The sequence below is a fragment of the Balaenoptera ricei genome, chromosome 6 (assembly GCF_028023285.1).
Source record: "Balaenoptera ricei isolate mBalRic1 chromosome 6, mBalRic1.hap2, whole genome shotgun sequence".
In the NCBI taxonomy this organism is placed as follows: domain Eukaryota; kingdom Metazoa; phylum Chordata; class Mammalia; order Artiodactyla; family Balaenopteridae; genus Balaenoptera; species Balaenoptera ricei.
Genome location: NC_082644.1, coordinates 85,450,790 through 85,470,707, shown reverse-complemented (window position 1 = coordinate 85,470,707; position 19,918 = coordinate 85,450,790). Strand labels below are relative to the sequence as shown.

General features: G+C 44.8%; 1 protein-coding gene and 1 long non-coding RNA gene across 4 annotated transcripts in view; both read left to right on the top strand.

The window, feature by feature from the left end:
- Nucleotides 1-19,918, top strand: part of LOC132367145 (uncharacterized) — a 200,627-nt gene that overhangs the window by 101,293 nt on the left and 79,416 nt on the right. The gene's annotated exons all lie outside the window — the stretch shown is intronic.
- Nucleotides 7,208-13,336, top strand: SPATA31F3 (SPATA31 subfamily F member 3). The gene is made up of 5 exons (XM_059924976.1): nucleotides 7,208-7,351; nucleotides 7,862-7,907; nucleotides 8,450-8,510; nucleotides 9,427-9,941; nucleotides 12,876-13,336. Exons 1-5 carry the CDS (start codon nucleotides 7,208-7,210, stop codon nucleotides 13,334-13,336), a joined length of 1,227 nt encoding a protein of 408 aa, XP_059780959.1.

Genomic DNA, 19,918 nt, shown 5'->3' with positions numbered 1-19,918 from the left:
AAAATCCAAAAAGAGGACTAAATTGGGTGAAAGGAAGGACGAATGAAAAGACATAGAATGTGATGGATAAAACATAGCAGTTTGAAACACTAGCCTTTTACCAATGGATGTTTTATTATTAGAAAAAGAACTTCTGAGGTCAATAGGACAATCAATTATCAACTACTTAAAATACTAATGATGTGTAGGAGTTTCACATTTGGGCTTTGGACAGAGGTTCAGCTCAACAGCTTCTCACTCCCTTTCCTCTCTTTCTTCTCCTCCTCACCTCTACTCCTTCCTCTCTCTTTCCTTCCCATTCCCTCACGACTGCATGTGCACACACCCACAAAGATCAAAAAGTCTGTAGAGAAATGCACCCACGCAGGCATTTATACCTAGAAACACAATGGTCAGATTCAGGAGACCCATCTACACAGTTCATGTCCACGTGATGCAGAAAAACACACCCACAAGGAGATATCCACAACCTCAGTTTTCACACAAAGACAAAAAGAAATCTAAACCTCACTTCATTGAGATCGAATATATACAAAATAAAATGTACCCATAGTAAAATAAATATTTCAGGAATCCTTCTGTTATTTCCACATATCATTACACAGAGGCACCAGCCGCTTTATCCATGCTGACTCCTGCATGTGGATCACTCTCTTCCAATTCCATGTATTAAAATCCTCTGTCTGCTTCAAGCACCAGTTTAAATGCCATTTTCTACAACATGGAGCTTTCCCAGATCACTTCAGCCAAAAGTAACCTCTCTCCTCTTTAGAGGAGATTTATATAGTAGTTTATCCGTACCAGGCACATTCTGAGATATTTTGAGTGTTTCTGTATAACTAACTGTTATTTCCTACTTTTAAGTTATTGGGATTCACTTACGGATAACATTTATTACTCTCCCCCCCACCCAAATGCTTTATTCAATAAATAGCCTTTGATAGATACTACTCTGTATTAATGGGAAAAAACTGAGGCACACAGAGGAAGGTAGCTCAAACTGAGAAATAGTGCTGCTCTCCTCTGTGAGGAGGCTGGGGATTGTGGTCATTGCAGCAGCCTCATGTTTAGAATTGCCCTCCCTGCCTCTGCAACTGGTCAGGAGGGTGGAGACTAACTAGGAGGAACGGAAAGGAGGGAGAACTAGGAGTCAGTGTTCCTCAGCTGTACAAGTAGAAAGACTACATCTTGTCAAGGTTCTCTGAGCCAGTTGGTTTCCTGAAGAAACCAACTGTATTTAAACTGAATTACCAACTGAAATTAAACTGAAAGGAGTCTGAGGCATAAAGTCATCATGCTAATTTACGAATTTATATTGAGAAATATAATCCCGAGGGACCTGGAATACTCCTACATGCTAGTCAGGTCATTCTCTTTGTATAGGTCCATTTACATTGTACGTTACATTCTAGTCAGAAGGCACTTGGTGAGCCTGTAATCAAGCCAGGCGTGTGAATGGGACAGTCTCAGATGCTAATGTCACTGGGCTGTTGCCCCTGGGGGACATACCTGATGAGAAGTAGGTATGACCTGGACGACATTGGATACCTTTGGACCCAGCCTTGCTCTTTGGCTCCTGTTTTAGAGTCCTTTTATTACTGTGGCCCTTCTTTTCAAAAACAACTGGACATGTGAGTAGTCTGCAGTTTCAAACATCTTAGAATCATATGTTATGTCCATTTCCTCTCAACTTGATTGAATTGAAGGTTGCAAGGCTTAGTGGAGTTTAGAAACAAACATTTTATCCATCACTTAGTTGCTACGTGACCTCAGGCTAGTGTTACCTTACTTACAGGTGATTCAGTTTCCTTGTATATAACAAGCGATAACAGTACCTGGGTCTGGTTGAGGGTAAGGACTGAATGAGGTGATGTGTGTAAAGGGCCTGGCACAAAGTACTTTTTCTCAGTCAGGGTCAATTCTCCTTTCTTCCTTGTGTTCCTGAATTCTTAACTTCCATTTACAGATCACTGTCTAAGTTAGGTCATTGCCAGAGATGGCCAAACTCACCTACTATAGGAGATTTTTTTTTTTTATAACATCATCCGCAGATAGTTGCTTCAAATTTCATCCAGCAATCCCACTTCTGGTTATATATCTGAAGGAAGTGATATCACTATCTCCAAGAGATATCTGTACACACATGCTCATTGCAGCATTATTTATAATAGCTAAGACATGAAAACAACCTAAGCGTCCATTGACAGATGAATGGATAAAGAAGATGATATCATGGAATATTTTTCAGCCATAAAAAAGAAGGAAATCCTGCCATTTGCAACAACACGGATGGACCTTGACAGCATTATGCTAAGTGAAGTAGGTCAGGCAGAGAAAGACAAATATTATGTGATCTCACTTATATATGGAATCTAAAAAGAACACCAAACTCATTCAAACAGAGAACAGATTGGGGGTTGCCAGTGTCAGTGAGTGGGGGTGGGAGACATGGATGAAGGTGATCAAAAGGGACAAAATGCCAGTTATAAGATTAATAAGTTCTGGGGGTCTAATGTATAGCCTGGTGACTGTAGTTAATATATTTGAAAGTTGCTGAAAGAGTAGATCTTAAAAGTTCTTATTACAAGAAAAAAATTATAACTCTGAGGTGATGGATGTTAACTAAACTTATTGTGGTGACCATTTCACAATACCTACATACATCAAATGATTATGTTGTTCCCCTTAAACTAATACAATGTTATGTGCCAATTATATCTCAATAAAACTTGGGTGGGAGGAAGAATTGTTGCTCTTTGGAGGCCATTTGCTCCCCAGTACACACCCCAAAGCCCAGTGCTCTATTGCTTGAGGATTATTTTTGACACTTATTTAATACATAGATTGCAAGACCGTGCCGCTAGAGATTCTGATTAATTAAGTCTAGGGTGAGGCCAGGAAATGTATATTTCCACAAGCTTCCCAGTGATTCTGATGTAAGGCCAGGATTGAGAGCCACTGGAACAGACGGCCTTTTAAAAGTTCCTGAAACGGAGTCCTCGGGACTCATTGGGTGGGCAAGTGCTGCCCTCTAGTGCCTCTAGCTGCTTGCTACACTTCTGCGTAGCATAGTAACCTGCTGTGAAGCGCTGGTGGTCTTGCAGATACTGCTCTGGGGTGTGTCCAACTCTTCCTGTCCAACTCTTGGGCATTAATAAAAATGCTAGCATATAAAAATGTTGCTTCTGAATGGAAGCAGCTATGCCTCTGTCCCCATCACATGAGACATCTAAGGTATTCACTAGTGTTTTCTGAGAATGAGACACAGCAAAACTCCTAAGTAAGGCTTGTGTGGAGGGACAAAATCACATCAGTGTCCTATCAGGATTTTTCTTTATCGGGCTGTGATATGACCCATGGTGCATATGAATCAGTAATCATGAACAGTTTCCTGAAGAAATTCTACTATTACAGTAATTGTGGCACTGTAGCATTATCATGCAAGCAGGGTCCAGCTTTAGCAAGTTTTCTAGAAACAGACGAATCTGAATCCTTTACAGTTGTGTAGCCCTCCAGAGTCCACAGAGGCCTTTGATGTACTTCATCTCCCTTGTTTGCCGTTCACGATAAACCATGAGGCAGGAAGGGCAAAGGTGAAGGTCCATGCCCACATCATTAAAAGCGACAGTGGCCATCATCAAAAAATCTACAAACAGTAGATGCTGGAGAGGGTGTGGAGAAAAGGGAACCCTCTTGCACTGTTGGTGGGAATGTAAATTGATACAGCCAATATGGAGAAAAATATGGAGGTTCCTTAAAAAACTAAAAATAGAACTACCATATGATCCAGCAATCCCACTAATGGGCATTTACCCTGAGAAAACCATAATTCAAAAACAGTCATGTACCACAATGTTCACTGCAGCTCTGTTTACAATAGCCAGGACATGGAAGCAACCTAAAGTGTCCATCGACAGATGAATGGATAAAGAAGATGTGGTACATATATACAATGGAATATTACTCATCCATAAAAAGAAACGAAATTGAGTTATTTGTAGTGAGGTGGATGGACCTAGAGACTATAATACAGAGTGAAGTAAGTCAGAAAGAGAAAAACAAATACCGTATGCTAACACATATATATGAAATCTAAAAAAAAAAACAAAAAACTGGTTCTGAAGAACCTAGGGGCAGGACAGGAATAAAGATGCAGACATAGAGAATGGACTTGAGGACACGGGGAGAGGGAAGGGTAAGCTGGGACGGAGAGGGAAGGGTAAGCTGCGACGAAGTGAGAGAGTGGCATGGACATATACATACACTACCAAATGTAAAATAGCTAGTGGTAAGCAGCCGCATAGCACAGGGAGATCAGCTTGGTGCTTTGTGTCCACCTAGAGGGGAGGGGTAAGGAGGGTGGGAGGGAGACGCAAGAGGGAGGGGATATGGGGATATATGTATACATATAGCTGATTCACTTTGTTATACAGCAGAAACTAACACACCATTGTAAAGCAATTATACTCCAATAAAGATGTTAAAAAAAAAAAAAGACAGTGTGTGGACTTCCCTGGTGGTGTAGTGGTTAAGAATCCTCCTGCCAGTGCAGGGGACACGGGTTCGATCCCTGGTCCGGGAAGATCCCACGTGCCACGGAGCAACTAAGCCTGTGTGCAACAGCTACTGAGACTGTGCTCTAGAGCCCATGAGCCACAACTACTGAGCCTGCGTGCCACAACTACTGAAGCCCGCGCGTCTAGAGCCCGTGCTCTGCAACAAGAGAAGCCACCACAATGAGAAGCCCGCGCACTGCAACGAAGACCCAACACAGCCAAAAATAAATAGATAAATAAATAAATTAAAAAAAAAAGAAATGATCCATTAAAAAAACAAAAACGATAGTATGTTCATTACATGAATGTGCCCTTGTTTAGGAAGACGCTGATCCCACTGTCCTATCCACACAAGCACCCTCTGTCAGTGGGTACCAAATCAATAAATAAACCTGTACTAAAAGTCTACTCTGCAGAAAGGCATAAGATTGTCATTTGACTCTACCTCCTCAGCTCTGAGACAGAGGAGCAAGGGTGGGTACGTTGCTATAGAGGAGTTCGCAGCATATGGTTTTAACAGTTTAGTGGGATGACAGTGGCTGTGGATTATCTGTTAAGTAAATAGTATACTAGTTGGAGCTGGTGCCAATGTTGCCAAATTTGGTGATTTTGTCTGGGGCAAAGAGGTCAGGCTAATGGGAGACCAAGTAGTGTCGCAGCAGTAGCTGCGGGAAGCAGGAGCTGGTTGTGTAGGAGATACAGTGTTCTATGCACCTCCTCTTCATCCCATTGGTAACCCTGGGGTTCTGGGGATGGCGGAACGAGCAACATCTGACACTGGACCTATAAGACTGAATGAAGTTTATTAATTACCTACATTCATAGTCCAGGGAAGGAGGACCCCAAGCACCACGCAGTGCCATACCGGGTCAGGTTAACGGGAGACTGAGAACCTTTGCAGCAGCATAGAGGCCGGCAGCAGCTGCAGGAAGCCGGAGCTTGGTTTGGTAGGAATAACAACAGTAATAAAAGATTCAAGCCACTTTGTACGTATCTTGATCTACTGCTGAAAAGCTGCTGCAAGATGCTTCTTCACTGATTATTGTTAACCTGTCATTCAGTGCTCTTTAGTTGGAAAAGTCTTCTCATTCCTGTATTATGGAATTTACAAGTTCAGGAAAGATGTTGAAATGGCTCAAATTCATCCCGTCTTCAGGGTGAGACTCTTCTTAAATTATCTTAAATGTAAGGATCTATTTTGTATTTATTTTGTTCTGTAAAAAAGGACATTTAAGAAAAACATTCACTAATCCATTTTTTTGCCAAATTATTTTCAGAATATTCTTCCTTATAGGTAGCAAAAAACCCCCTCATGCTAACGATTGGGTTTTCTTGGGCTTTTGTTTTTTAAATTGTGGTAAAATATACTCAATATAAACTTTACTATTTTAACCACTTTTTTTTTTTTTTTAATAATGACATTCTTTTTTTTTTTTAAGTATTTATTTATTTATTTATGGCTGTGTTGGGTCTTCGTTTCTGTGCGAGGGCTTTCTCTAGTTGTGGCAAGCGGGAGCCACTCTTCATCGCGGTGCGCGGGCCTCTCACTATCGCGGCCTCTCTTGTTGCGGAGCACAGGCTCCAGACGCGCAGGCTCAGTAGTTGTGGCTCACGGGCCCAGCTGCTCCGCGGCACGTGGGATCTTCCCAGACCAGGGCTCGAACCCGTGTCCCCTGCATTGGCAGGCAGATTCTCAACGACTGCGCCACCAGGGAAGCCCTATTTTAACCACTTTTAAGTGTACTTGTCATTGACATTAAGGACATTCACAGTGCTGTGCAACCATCGCCACCATCCATTTTCAGAACTTTTTCATCATCCCATACAGAAACTTTGTACCCGTTAAATAACTCCCTACACCTCTCTTTCCCAACTCCTAGTAAGGCTGGTTCTTGATTCAACTCTTAATAAGGTGGGTTCTTGATTGTGAATTAATCTTGTCTTTGAAACTAGGTTTTTAAGTGTCTTGAGAGCAGGCAGGTAACATAACTCAAATGTCTTTGTACCTTTGACACTGTCCAGCTTAGGGATGAGACTGGGAGGACTCCTTTAACTCTCAGTAAGTTATTTAAAAGAACAGAAGCTATGTCCTTTCCTTGTCCCATTAATCACTGTCCTTTTCCTGAACCTCTTGATACTGACCACCTATTGCCTGTGGTGTCAAAAACTTCACTGTCCAAGACTTAACAGGACGATGTGTGCACTGTCCTCTTGTGTGTTTTCTAGTTATCTTCCCAGTATAGGTGATATAGTTCATGGAGTTCCTCTGACCTAGCCACTGTCTCTGTTTTATGGCATGCAGTGTACATAAACACTCAGTTATCTGGGGATAGATGCCATACTATTATCTGAAAGAAGAAGGCTGAGCCAACAGGATATAGAGAATAGAGCATGAAAGAGTATTTGCTTCCTGTGACTTGACACCTTTAGGCTCAGGCTCTGCACTGTGTCACATGAGTTTCTCCTAGACAAATAAAGGTCTGTGATGCTATGCATGATGGGAAACAGGAGGGCTTTGTGATGCAGTCTACTGGTCTGGTTCTGTGCTCTGTGAGGCAGAGATGATAGGTCTAGAATTTGTAGGCATTAGGTTCTAAGACCCTGAAAGCCTAGGACGCCTAGAAAGGGGGATGGCTAGTGAGGTTTAGATTATGTTGAGCCCTACCTTTATTCTGTGGGATGTTGGATATCCACTTTACACTTATGGCTCCATCATCATTATTGCATTAATTATTTGGCAAGTGAGAAAGAATCACCAAGATTTAAGATTGGGACCTAACAGGAGCTGCTGCTGGGTAGGGAAACACTATGACCACGACTGAACCAATTAAGCCTTAAACAAGGTTTTATCCCCTCACTGTCTCTTGTTACCCTTACCCCTTACCCCTGTTTTTTTTTTTTTTTTTAATGGAGGAAGTTTCCTCACTGAATCCCAGAACAGCTTCATATTTGGGTGATTCTTCTGGTTGGTGGACCTTTAGGGCCTTGGATGGCTAAAGTCCTTTGGCTACTGGACCACCCATCCTTTATTCTGTTCCTCCCTTTCTCTTGTCTTATCCTGATCTCTCCACAGAACTTGTTCAGGAAATGGGGGTGGAGGTATGGAGTATGAAGAGCCTAAAAATGAATCAGAAATAAGAGAAAGGAAATGATGGTGTGAAAAAGGTAGAGTAGGAAAAAGAAAGGTAGGAGAATGTGTAAAATTGGAACACAGAAAAAGCTTGGGAAATATTTGCAGGTTTTGTCTCAGTTTAGACATGAAAAGAAGAGGGCACCCCAGCTTCACACTCTCTTTTGCCTTTAAGCGTCACCGAAAAGTCAGACAAAGGGCTAGAGATGCAGCATCAAGAGGTAAAGTCCCAGTCTCTGCTCTGACTTCTCTCTACTGTGGGTGAGGCTCCCATGAACCCTGTCCCTCAATGACCCCTGGTGCCAGGCACCAGGTGCTCTAACCACTGAAGGCCCAATTCCTCAAGTTGACAAATTCTCCCAGAAGACTTTTTTGGGTGGGAAATCAGAGCCTGGGAATGTTCTAGAATTCTCCACCTTATCCCTGGGAGTGAAGAGGAAGTAGGGGAGTGAGGAAGTAAGGGCTCTGTCCTTAACTGTGTCATTTACTAGTTTTATGACCCAGTGGAAGTCACTTCAGCTCTCAGTCTTGTTATCCATAAAATGGGCATGATGATGCTGTCTCACTCACAGTGTGGTTGTGGAGGTCAAAGGAGATTAGGTGCAGGAGAGCACATCATACCTGGTTAAGTTGTAGTCAGACGTGCCTCAGAGCACTGGCTGTTGGGGTTTGCAGTCTCCTGTCATTCAAAGGTCTTCAGCTTCCTGTAGGATGTCCCTGAATCCTCTCCCGTTCCATGTAACACTGTCTCCTGGTTTCTCAGCTAGGAGACTTTCCCGGGAAGAAGCTGAGAAGCCGTGGGAGCTGCTCTCTGTCATGAGAAGGTGATCTCTTGCTTTTTGCCGTCTCGCAACTCCCAGCCTGGCCTGTGATCATTTCTCCGCTTGGCCTGGGGCAGGGTTGGGGAGGAGCATAACGGCTGGGAGGTAGCCAGACACAGTGGAGCCTGGACTGGTTGAGGGTTCCCAGAGGAGAGGGTGGGATCAGACATCTCAGGAGAGAGGAGTCCTGCAGTTCTGCTCTGGGCTAGGCTCACAAAGGTCCTGGAATTCAGGATTTGACTAGTGCAGGATTTAAAACTACATGGGTTTCCACTCAACCACAAGACAAGTTAGGAGGATGGATAATTAAGTGCATAAATCAGTCATCATTTTCATATTCTCTTTACAGCTAGACCCTTTCAAGGGCAGACCCCTGGACCCTGCTGACATACCTCCTCTGGTTTTGTCTTCAGGGAGGCCAGATCCTGGGACAGCCCTCAGGCAGGAGCTTGTCATATTATCCCCCTCTTAAGATGTCTAGAGAATAGGGATTGGCTTCCAAGAGATGTTGTGTATGCCCTCTAATCCCCAGAATGCAGAGTTCCCACAAGGACCTCCGTAGCCCCAAACGAGGCTGGCTCCAGCGTCTATCTGGTGATGTTCCTGGTGCTGCGCCATCAGCTAACCATTGGCTCCCCCATCTGCCTGGTTGCCTTCTCCTAGTTCAGCTTCTCAGCACAGGTCAGCAGAGAACTCACCCACCTCCCAGGCTCTCAAGGCCCTGCGTTCCCTTCAGTTGTCTGAGACTTTGCCCAGGTTAGCTAGCCCTAACCTGCTGAATGTTTCTAGAGAATATCCGTGGCAAAAACAACCTGGGGGTAGAACGCAGAGCTTACAGACCAATCTCCAGGCCACACACTTGAAAAGAGGCAGATGTCATTCCATCAGTAACAAACGGTTGCCATGTTTCCCTTCCCAGCCAGGGCTGGCTTCCTCAGGAGGGGAGCGTGCGGCGGCTCCTGTGTGCAGATCCCTGCTGCCAAACCTGCAACGCTGTGGCTCTGGAGATTCAGCAGTTGCTATGGGGTGAGACCACCCTGACCACCCCTACTTCTTCGGGGACATCGCAGGGCTCCTCTTGCCTAGAGGTTTTGTCCATGTCTAGTCTCTCTTTTGAGCAGAGTCAGGATTCCCCGCGCTCCAAAGAGCTTTCGCTTCCATCAGCAACGCGTATAGTGTCACAACTAACAAGTCAGAAATCCTTAACCCGGTTAGCTGCCAGGTCAGCCACTAAGTCAACCACCGAGTCCGCCAGTGCAGTCAGCATCCACGAATACTGGGCGGACCACCAGCAGCTAAGGCAGGAATGTCAAGGGCCAGAGGTACCCTGGGACGTGAGAGCTCTGTCTTCTTCAAGCCTTGAAGAGCCTAGGATTCCTGTGAACCAGCAAGACAAGAAGAAGAGCAACTCCAAATGTGTTCCAGAGAAACAAGGTCAGCAGACCTTGAATATCTGATTCCTTTTCTTTCCCTGAACCCAAAGCTCACAAACCTAAAATACCCCATGACTTTTCATTCCCTTCATCTCATGTTCCCGTGTCCCCAAATCCCTGATGTATCTTTAAGTATGTGTAGATAAATGCATGCATTTCTATACCTGAGGGCTCCCAAGATCTGTGGAAGATTCCTGTGGCAACTTATGTCACACTGCCCCCAAATTTTCCAAGGCTGGGGGAAAACACTACCATTTCTTTCATCATGAATGCTACCTCTAAGGCCTCTGTTGAAAAGATGGGCTTTTATCTCCCTGACCTGGGGTTCCTGGGAGGTAAGCAAGTCCACCCAAACTTTCTGTTTTTCAAGGATCCGCTATGGATCCAGTGCAGATGTCACTGCAAACAAATCCCAAACTCTGTGACTCTGGCTCTAACCTCTGTCAACTTTCAGTTTATAAGTGGTCTCTGTCCATTGCCTGGGGGACATGCTGAGGCCTCAGTGTGCTGTCTGCAGCAGAACACAGCTACCTTTCTATGGTTCCTCTTTCCTGCACATTGAGTCCCTGGTCCACCCCTAGACATCTTGCCACAAAAGTGGAGCCTGGTTTCTTTTTCTTCAATGATTTGTTAATCTCCAAACTGTCTAAAATTTCCTCTACCTCAGTTAGACCCACCTTCTTCCCACATACCTGAATTTGGGCTTCTTCATCTTTCTATCAACAAGCCTATATCAATGTCCCATTTCTGACTCTGGCCAAGTGTGAAGCCTTGCAGTGGCACCTTCACTTCAAAGGCAGCTCCAGCTTCCCTGGGGCTTGCCAGCTGTTGCCCAGAGATCTCTGTAGATGCAGAGAACCATACAACCTAAGCCCTGAGACATGCTGAAGCCTGTCTCCTGAGACTTAGGGGCCTACCTGTTTGGGGAAGCCCATTTCAATCCTCAAGAGCAAGGTAGTATTTTCCTGGAGCATGCCCTGAGCTGGTGGAGTTCCACTTTCAGAAGTGGTTGATTTGGCAGTTTGATTTACCATTGCTGGGGTCTGCCCCAGAAGATCCAGCAGTCCATCCAGTCGCTTCTATCCCCTGCTGACCAGCAGCCTCTGCCCCAGTGCAGCACACTGACGAGGGTGAGTGTTCCCTAGCCTGCAGACCCAGAGGCCAGAGGGGATAGTGACCTCTTCTGATCTATTGTGGCCAGTAGTGCCTGCCCACAGTTGCTTCCCAGGCCATGGTGATGTTGTAGAGCCATACTGGCTAAAAATATGAGAGAATCTGCTAGGGGATTGTCCCTGCCCACATCTGCAGCAGTTGGGACTCAAATCACTGGGTCTGCAGAATTCCAGGGGCCCTGGCAGCAACTCGGCTCCCTTGCACCGCAGAAAGTAAGCCCCTAGACATAGAGGCAGCAATCAGTCCCTACATGGACTAGGAAGTGACACCCTGAATACTGACAGGCCTTAACCAGCAGCAGTAAGCCTCACCAGCCGCTGTTACTGATCACCTCGATTAGCACCTACCTAGGTGCCCTCCCAGGGAGCCTTTGAGAAACTGGAGACAAGTTTTGGCCTTCCTGTCAGAACTGTGGGCTCTTTGTATTGTGGCACTCTCCAAGGCCATGGCCCTGGCAATCACTAGCCAATCTCCAATCACAAAGATGGTGCCTGGGCCTGTTGGGGGCCCAACAGAGCCTCTGGCTCAATCTCATCTAAGCAGCAGTGTATAAATCCTGGGCCAGCTTTCAAGATGACAGTGAGACTTGTATAGACAGTGCACAGGCATTCCGGACTGAAGTACAGGTGAATGGAGAAAGCACCTCTGGAGAGCCAGACAGATCCTGCTAGCCCCTGCTTGCTCAAGACACACATCTTGGCCAAACTAAATTTTTACCTGAAAAAGAAATTCCTAGCGATACATTTGGGAAGTCTCATAAAGACAGGAGTCCAGGGAACAAACTGTGGCTGTCCCAAGGAATATCTGTGCCTAGGAGTCCCTTAGGAATCTAAACAACCAAAGGAAAATATTCTTCCAGGAACTCCCCATCCCGCCAGACCCCAAAACGGCCCACCTTAAAGAAGAGCTTGCAATTAAACTAAGGCAGTGCAGCAGAACCAAAAACAAGCTAGTTCCAGAGCAGTCCTAATGGTTCTTCCCATGGGCCTTCAAGATCTCACAGCCCAGTGGGGACATGACAGAGGCCCAGGTGCTTTGTGTTCAGCTGGAGGCCAGTGTGAACAACCCCTGCCTGGAAGATCCCTGAGCCCCAGGCCTCTGCAAAGGTGAGAATAACTCCCTGCACCAGCAGGGAGAACAGAGGACCCAGGGAAACTCAAAGCATCAGAGAATCACAGAGAAGCGGGTGCAGCGCCGAGTCTCTCTCCAACCAGAGAGAACATCTACCCTGCCAAGGTTCCAGTAGGGACACTTCTAAGTAGAACCCCCAGAGCCCCTGACTTCCCAAATGTATCTCCAGGATCTTTCTCAGGTAAAATTTTAGTTTGGCCAGGATGGTTGCGTTGAGTGAGTAGGGACTAGCAAGGCTCTGTCTGGATCTTTAGAGCCACCATCTCCATCCTGTCAGCTTAGTGCCCCCTGTCAGTACCTTCACCAGCTTCTCCCTTTACCTTGAGTTCCTAGAGCATCCTCCAGGATTCCTTGGGACAAAAGGACCAGATAAGAATGGTCTGTAAGGCTGTTAGGGCAAGTTGAATGACCTCACCCAAACAAGGATTCCTGAGAATGCCAGATCTGGAGTGTTCAGGGCTTAAAGGGCCAGATCTTACAGGACCAACTTGGTGGCCCACATTTTGCAAGTCCAGCATTTAAAGGAGCCACATTTTTCAGATCCAAGCTTTGTAGGGCCACACTTTCTAGGGCCAAGAGCTGCAGGGTCTGGTAAAGACAGCCCATACTCACAAGAGCCCTACCCTTCCAGAAGCTGCAGAAGCTGGCTTGGGAAATAAGATGAAGCACTTTACACACTGGATTAACCCCAAGGTGAAAGGTCAAGGGCATAAGGAATCCATTCTCCTCTCTAAGGATGAGAAGGTGGCCAAAACCAAGACAAAAAATGTTGAGAAGAGTCCACCTCCCACCAAATGCCCTGTGAAGGGAGCTCAGTCAGAGAAGGAGGAGGAAGGCATGGCCTTCTTTGATGCCCTCCAGTGCCTAGACAATGAGTTCCAGCGACACTCCCTTCAGTCCAGCCAATCCTGGTTCCTGCGCCTTTCCTGCAACAGCTCCAAGCACTGTCCTCAGCTGACTTGTGCCACTCAGCCAGAAAATCCATCCCATGTCTCAACTCTCACCTCAGCAGAAGGCACTTGTCTATACAAGGAGAATACCCAGTCCAGGAAAGAGGAGTTCATAGGTTCCCAAACTTCTGCATCCTCCTGAAGAAGGCTGTCATCATCATTTCCATTAATATGCAGGTGAGGCAGGACCCTCTCCAAATATACTGTGTACCTCTAAGCAAAGAACCACCTGTTTGTGCCTCTTTGTTTTTAATGTGATATGTGATGGAGAGAGTAGAGGCGGTAGATTGTACTTCCCATGTGGTATGGGAGCTTAAACCCATTTTACAAATGGGTCAGCATTCCACACAACTCTTTGAGCTCCACCCTGGACTGTGGATAAAGGGACTTGAGCAGAGAAGGAAGATCCTCGTCTAAGGTGCATTGAAGGTAAAGATCAGGCTTGACTTCTGTCATGACTTCCCGTGTTGTCTTTGGGCCCCAGAGGTGCAAAGTGTGCATGATGCAGTACAAGAAGTAGTAGCCAAGAATCCAGTGCACTTTTTGCCCACAGGCACAATTCATTGATAACTTTTATATATTCCCATGATCCGGAGGGAAGGTTTTTAGAGGAGTGTTACAGTGCTTCATTCTTGAGGAGGTGCTTTGTGTTTATCATATTAGCACATAGCTAATATGATAGATGTCAGAAGCAATTGATAGAATCTCCCCTCTCTGCACCCTGTTGTTATTGATTAGACTTTAAGGGGTAACCCATCTGGGAGCTTGCTGTAGCCCTGTTACCTGTTTGACCCCCACTGCCTTTCAGCTGCATGGAATAAATGCCTCCTAGAATGAAAATCAGTTGATGATAATGTCTCCAAAGAGTCACAGTACAAATGACTTCGAGAGGCATCTTGCATTCAACAATTAAAATGTTTGAGTACTTACTGTGTGCCAGGAACTATGTCAGACACAACAGTCACCTAGACACAGGCCTTGCCTCCATGGAGATCATTATCTTACAGGGTAGACAGTCTCACATGCCCAAATTGTCTAATCACAAGTGTATATACTCGGATGTCCAGTATTTGTTTCAAAAGTGAACTGATTCCCCAGACCACCACCACCACCCAATCACACATACCAAACCTGCTCCCACATCAGTTAATGGCACCTTTCTCTTGCCAGTTGTTCAGACCAAAAATACTGGTGTCAGCCATGACTTTTGCTTCTAACAGTCTGCTTCTGGTCTAACAGTAAATCCTGTTGTCTCTACCTTCAAAATTCAGAAAATGACCCTGTCTTGCCTCCTCTGCTGCTACTAATACTACAATAGTTTCATAATCTCCTGCTTCTTCCTGAGACCGTATCTCCAACAGTCTGTTCTTAACACAGAAGCCTTATAGTGCTCAGGGAGCGTCCTGGCTGGAGAGAGAGAGAAAGAGATGGAGAGATGGATGTATAATTTTGGGACCAGATAAGGTTACTAAAGGAATGAGTATCAATGTAGGAGAGATCTAAGGACTTGGCTCTGGGACATTCCAACGTTAAGAAATTGGGAAGAAAAAGAGGAACAAGTAAGCAGAGGAGGCTGAAAAGCAGGAGCCAGGGAGGAGGGAGGAAATCCAGAAGAGTGTGGCATACTGGCATATTGCAAGGAGAAAATGATCAGTTGCATGAAAAGTTGTGAATTGGCCAAGTAAGATGAGGGTGTGGAGCTGACCACTAGATTCAGCAACACAGAGATCACTCATGGCCTTGAGAAGAACAGACTCGCGTGTGATGGAGGTGAAGTGGAGTGGATTCAAGAGAGAATGAGAGGAGAGCAATTGGTGATAGCAAGTGTGGTGATAGCAAGTGTAATCAATTCTTTCAAAGGAGGTTTGTTCCACAGAGGTGCAGAAAAATGGGGATAGAGCTGTAGGAGGAAGTAGAACCCAGAGAGGGTTTTTTTTTTTTTTTTTTAAAGATGAGAGACATAAGATGTTGGATGTTGACAGAAATGATGCAGTCGAGGAGGGGTAAACTGATGATGCAGGGAGAACTGCTGGAGCCATGTGGTGGTGTAGAGGTGAGGGGATGGGAGTGAATGTCCAAGTTCATGAGATGGCCTTGGAAAAAGCACAGACACTTTGCTGGTGGTTAGTAGAAAGAAGGAAGCATTAATGAGGTAAGACTTTGTGTATTAGGAGAAGAAAGGTTGCTCTCACATGTAACAGAATTTGGGCAAAGACTCAAAAGGGTAAGTGAGGAGCTGGGAAGGTACCATGGCTGGGGGGTGGAAGGAGTAGTATGGAGAACCAAAGCTGAAGGCAGAAGTAGAGGTAGATTCTGGAAGTTACCATGGCAAGTTTCTATTAGGGCCTAGGAGTTGGTGGCCAACTGAGGGCCCATGTGGGTATAAAAGGGTGGTTGAATGTGCTCTTGGAACACTGGATCAGCAAGAAAGATCACAGAGAAACTCTAGATGCACAGAACATGAGGAAGAGGATGGGACTAGGGACACAGAAAGGGGGCAGGTGTGGCATCCTAGTGTTCAGACACCAGGCATGTTTGGGGGTGGGAGCAGAGACTGGGACGCAGAAAGACAAAGAGGCTGCCCTGAGTGGATGGGAGGGAGCTCTGTTTTGGACACCTCATTTCTCTCAGAAGGTGGCACCTCTCCTCTGCATTCCCACCTTCTGACCTACCACAGAGGAGAGAGTAAGGGCAGGAAGTGCTGTGGCTTCCTCATGGTGTGGTATGGGGGACTGTGGGATGGCCCCGCCTCACTGTTTCCTAAGGAAATCCAGGATGGCTCAACATACCATCAAACCAGGAGGCGGGGGCAGGAATCTCTTCCTCTGATAGGGACTCAGCACTTAGCACAGTGTATCCACTGCTAGCAGGATGCAGAAAAGCTAGATGGGAAGAAGCATGAATGTGTCCCTCCTCTGAACGGTTCTTTTTCTTTTCTTTTTTTTTTTTTTTTACGATTTCTGTTTATTTATTTATTTTGGCTGTGTTGGGTCTTCGTTGCTGCGCGCGGGCTTTCTCTAGTTGTGGCGAGTGGGGGCCACTCTTTGTTGAGGTGCGTGGACTTCTCATTGCGGTGGCTTCTCTTGTTGCGGAGCACGGGCTCTAGGCACGCGGGCTCAGTAGTTGTGGTGCACAGGCTTAGTTGCTCCGCAGCATGTGGGATCTTCCCGGACCAGGGCTTGAACCTGTGTCCCCTGCATTGGCAGGTGGATTTTTAACTACTATGCCACCAGGGAAGTCCCTGAATGGTGATTCTGTGCCTAAGGGTTGGGGGCCCAGCCCCTGTTGTGGCTCCCAGGGTGAGGGGGCACAAGGCCCAGGCCAGCTGAACCACACTCTTCAGTGTTTTCCTAAAACATCCCCAAAGATCATAGGAAGTCTTGTGACAGGCACATCGTCCCTGCCTGGTGGGAGTTGGGCTGAGAGCCATGCAGGAGGATGCCCAGGCGAAGGAATGTGACTCAGAAGGGTCACAGCAGCGTCAGGTGGGAAGCCAAGGTTAATGTGCACACATCCTGGCTTAAGTGGACCAGCCTTCGCATGGTCTCCCACAGGCTCCCACGTGCCTCAGCAGATTCCTGTTACGGAAATTTCAGACAACTGACCATCGTGATTGCTTGTCTTTTGTACCTGCTCACTCCACCCTAGCAGGAAGGTTGTTGCTGAGCTCAGGAGTGACTTGCTCAATCCTGTCATGCCAGCCTCTTGCCAGCAGGGGACTGGGACTCCCTGAGCATGAACTGAAATTCCCTGCCCTGCTCGAATTCCCAGCTTGCTGGAGACGCTCAGACTCAAGGGCTCAGTCAGTCTGTTGGTCCACTCAAATTCTAGTCCCTCTCCTCTGTGGGTCTTTTGAATAAAACATCCCCTGCCCCTAAATTCCCACATCCTCTGAATCACCCTCCTTCCACAGCCTCATCTCTATCCTTGACTAACTTTCCCACCGCCACCCTGTCCAGGCTGAATCCCTGGAAAGATGTTAATAATATATGAACATAGTAGTGGGAAAAAGCAAGTTATAAAAATATCCATGTTATAGTCTCATATAAAAAATATTAACAGACTTAAAAAAATTTTTTTTTATTGTGGTAAAAGTCACATAATGTAAAACATACTACTTTAACCATAGTTAACTGTACAGTTCAGTGGCACTAAGTACACTGACATTGTTGTGCAACTCTCACCATCATCCATCTCCTGAATTTTTCACCTTCCTAAACTGAAACTCTATCCCCATTAAACACTAACTCCCCATTCCCACTCCCCACCTCCACACCCCCAGCCCCTGGCATCTACCAATGTACTTTCTGACACTATGAATTTGACTATTCTAGGTACCTTGTATAAATGGAATCAAACGGTATTTGTCTGCACCTGATGTAAAAAATATTAATAGACTTTTAGAGAACGGTTTTAGGTTTGCAGAAATATTAAGCAGCATGTACAGAGTTCCCATATACTTCCTCATCCTTGGTCACATACACAGTTTTCCCTATTACTAACATCTTGCATTTAGTGTGGTACATTTGTTAAAATTGATAAGACAATACTGATAAATTATTATTAACTAACATCCATAGTTTATGTTAGGGTTCACTATTTGTGTTATACATGGGTTTTATGACATATATCCACCATTACAGTATCAGAAGCGTTTCATTGCGCTAAAAATCCCCTTTGTTCCACCTATTCATCCCTTTCTCCCTTCCCCCAAAGCCCTGGCAACCATTGATCTTTTTTTTTTTAATTTTTACTTTATATTGGAGTATAGTTAACAATGTTGTGTTAGTTTCAGGTGTACAACAAAGTGATTCAGTTATACATGTATCTATTATTTTTCAAATTCTTCTCCCATTTGGGTTATTACAGAGTATTGAGCGGAGTTCCCTGTGCTATGCAGTAGGTCCTTGTTGGTTATCTATTTTAAATATAGCAGTATGTACATGTCAATCCCAAACTCCCAATCTATCCCTTCCCCCACCCACCCCGGTAACCATAAGTTTGTTTTCTAAGTCTGTGAGTCTGTTTCTGTTTTGTAAGTAAGTTCATTTGTGTAATTTTTTTTAAGATTCCACATATAAGCGATATCATGTGATATTTATTTTTCTCTGTCTGACTTACTTCACTTAGTATGATAATCTCCAGCTCCGTCCATGTTGCTGCAAATGGCATCGTTTCATTCTTTTCAATGGCTGAGTAATATTCCATTGTATGTATTGGATTGGCCAAAAAGTTCATTCGGGTTTTTCCATAAGATGTTACGGAAAAACCTGAACGAACTTTTTGGCCAACCCAATATGTACCACATCTTCTGTATCCCTTCATCTGTCGATGGATATTTACGGTGCTTCCATGTCTTGGCTATTGTAAACAGCACTGCAATGAACATTAGGGTGCATGTATCCTTTCAAATCTTGTTTTTCTCCGGATATATGCCCAGGAGTGGGATTGCTGGATGACATGGTAGCTCTATTTTTAGTCTCTTAAAGAACCTCCATACTGTTCTCCATAGTGGCTATACCAATTTACATTCCTACCAACAGTGTAGGAGGGTTCCCTTTTTCTCCACAGCCGCTCCAGCATTTATTGTTTGTAGGCTTTTTGATGATGGCCATTTTGACTGGTATGAGGTGGTATCTCGTAGTTTTGATTTCCATTTCTCTAATAATTAGTAATGTTGAGCATCTTTTCATGTGCCTCTTGGCCATCTGTATGTCTTCTTTGGAGAAATGTCTGTTGAGGTCTTCTACCCATTTTTTGATTGGGTTGTTTGTTTTTTTTTTGCTATTGAGCTGCATGAGCTGTTTGTAAATTTTGGAGATTAATCCCTTGTTGGTCGCATCATTTGCAAATATTATCCCCCATTCTGTGGGCTGTCTTTTCATTTTGTTTATGGTTTCTTTTGTTGTTCAAAAGCTTTTGAGTTTAATTAGGTCCCATTTGTTAATATTTGTCCTTCTGTGTCTGGCTTATTTCACTTAGCATAGTGCGGTCAAGGTTCATCCATGTTGTAGCAGGTATCAGAATTCAATTACTTTTTAGGCTAAATAATAGTCTGTTGTATGTATATATTGCATTTTGTTTATCTATTTATCCATTGATGGACACCTGTGTTGGTTCCACCTTTTGGCTGTTGCAAAAAATGCTGCTGTTGAACATTGGTGACCAGGTATCTGAGCCCCTGTTTTCAGTTCCTTTAGGTATATGCCTAGGAGTGGAATTGCTGGATCATATGGTAATTCTATGTTTAACTTTCAGAGGAACCGCTGCCAAATTATTTTCCACAGCAGCTGCACCATTTTACATTCCCACCTGCAGTACACAGGGGTTCCAGATTTTCCACATCCTCACCAACAGTTATTTTCTGTTTTTGTTTTTGATAGTAGCCATCATCATGGGTTTGGAATGGTATCTCATTGTGGTTTGGATTTGCATTTCTCTAATGACTAATGATGTTGAGCATCTTTTCATGTGCTGAATATCTATTTGCATATCTTCTTTGGAGAATTGTCTATTCAAGTCCATTGCCCATTTTTGAATTTTTGTTTGTTGTTTGTTGACCACTGATACTTTTATTGTCTCCATAGTTTTGCCTTTTCCAGACATTATATAGTTGTAGTCATAGTATGTAGCCTTTTCATTTTGCTTCTCTCACTTAGCAATATGTATTTCCTCCACGTCTTAAATGGCTTGATAGCTCATTTCTTTTTAAGGCTGCGTAATA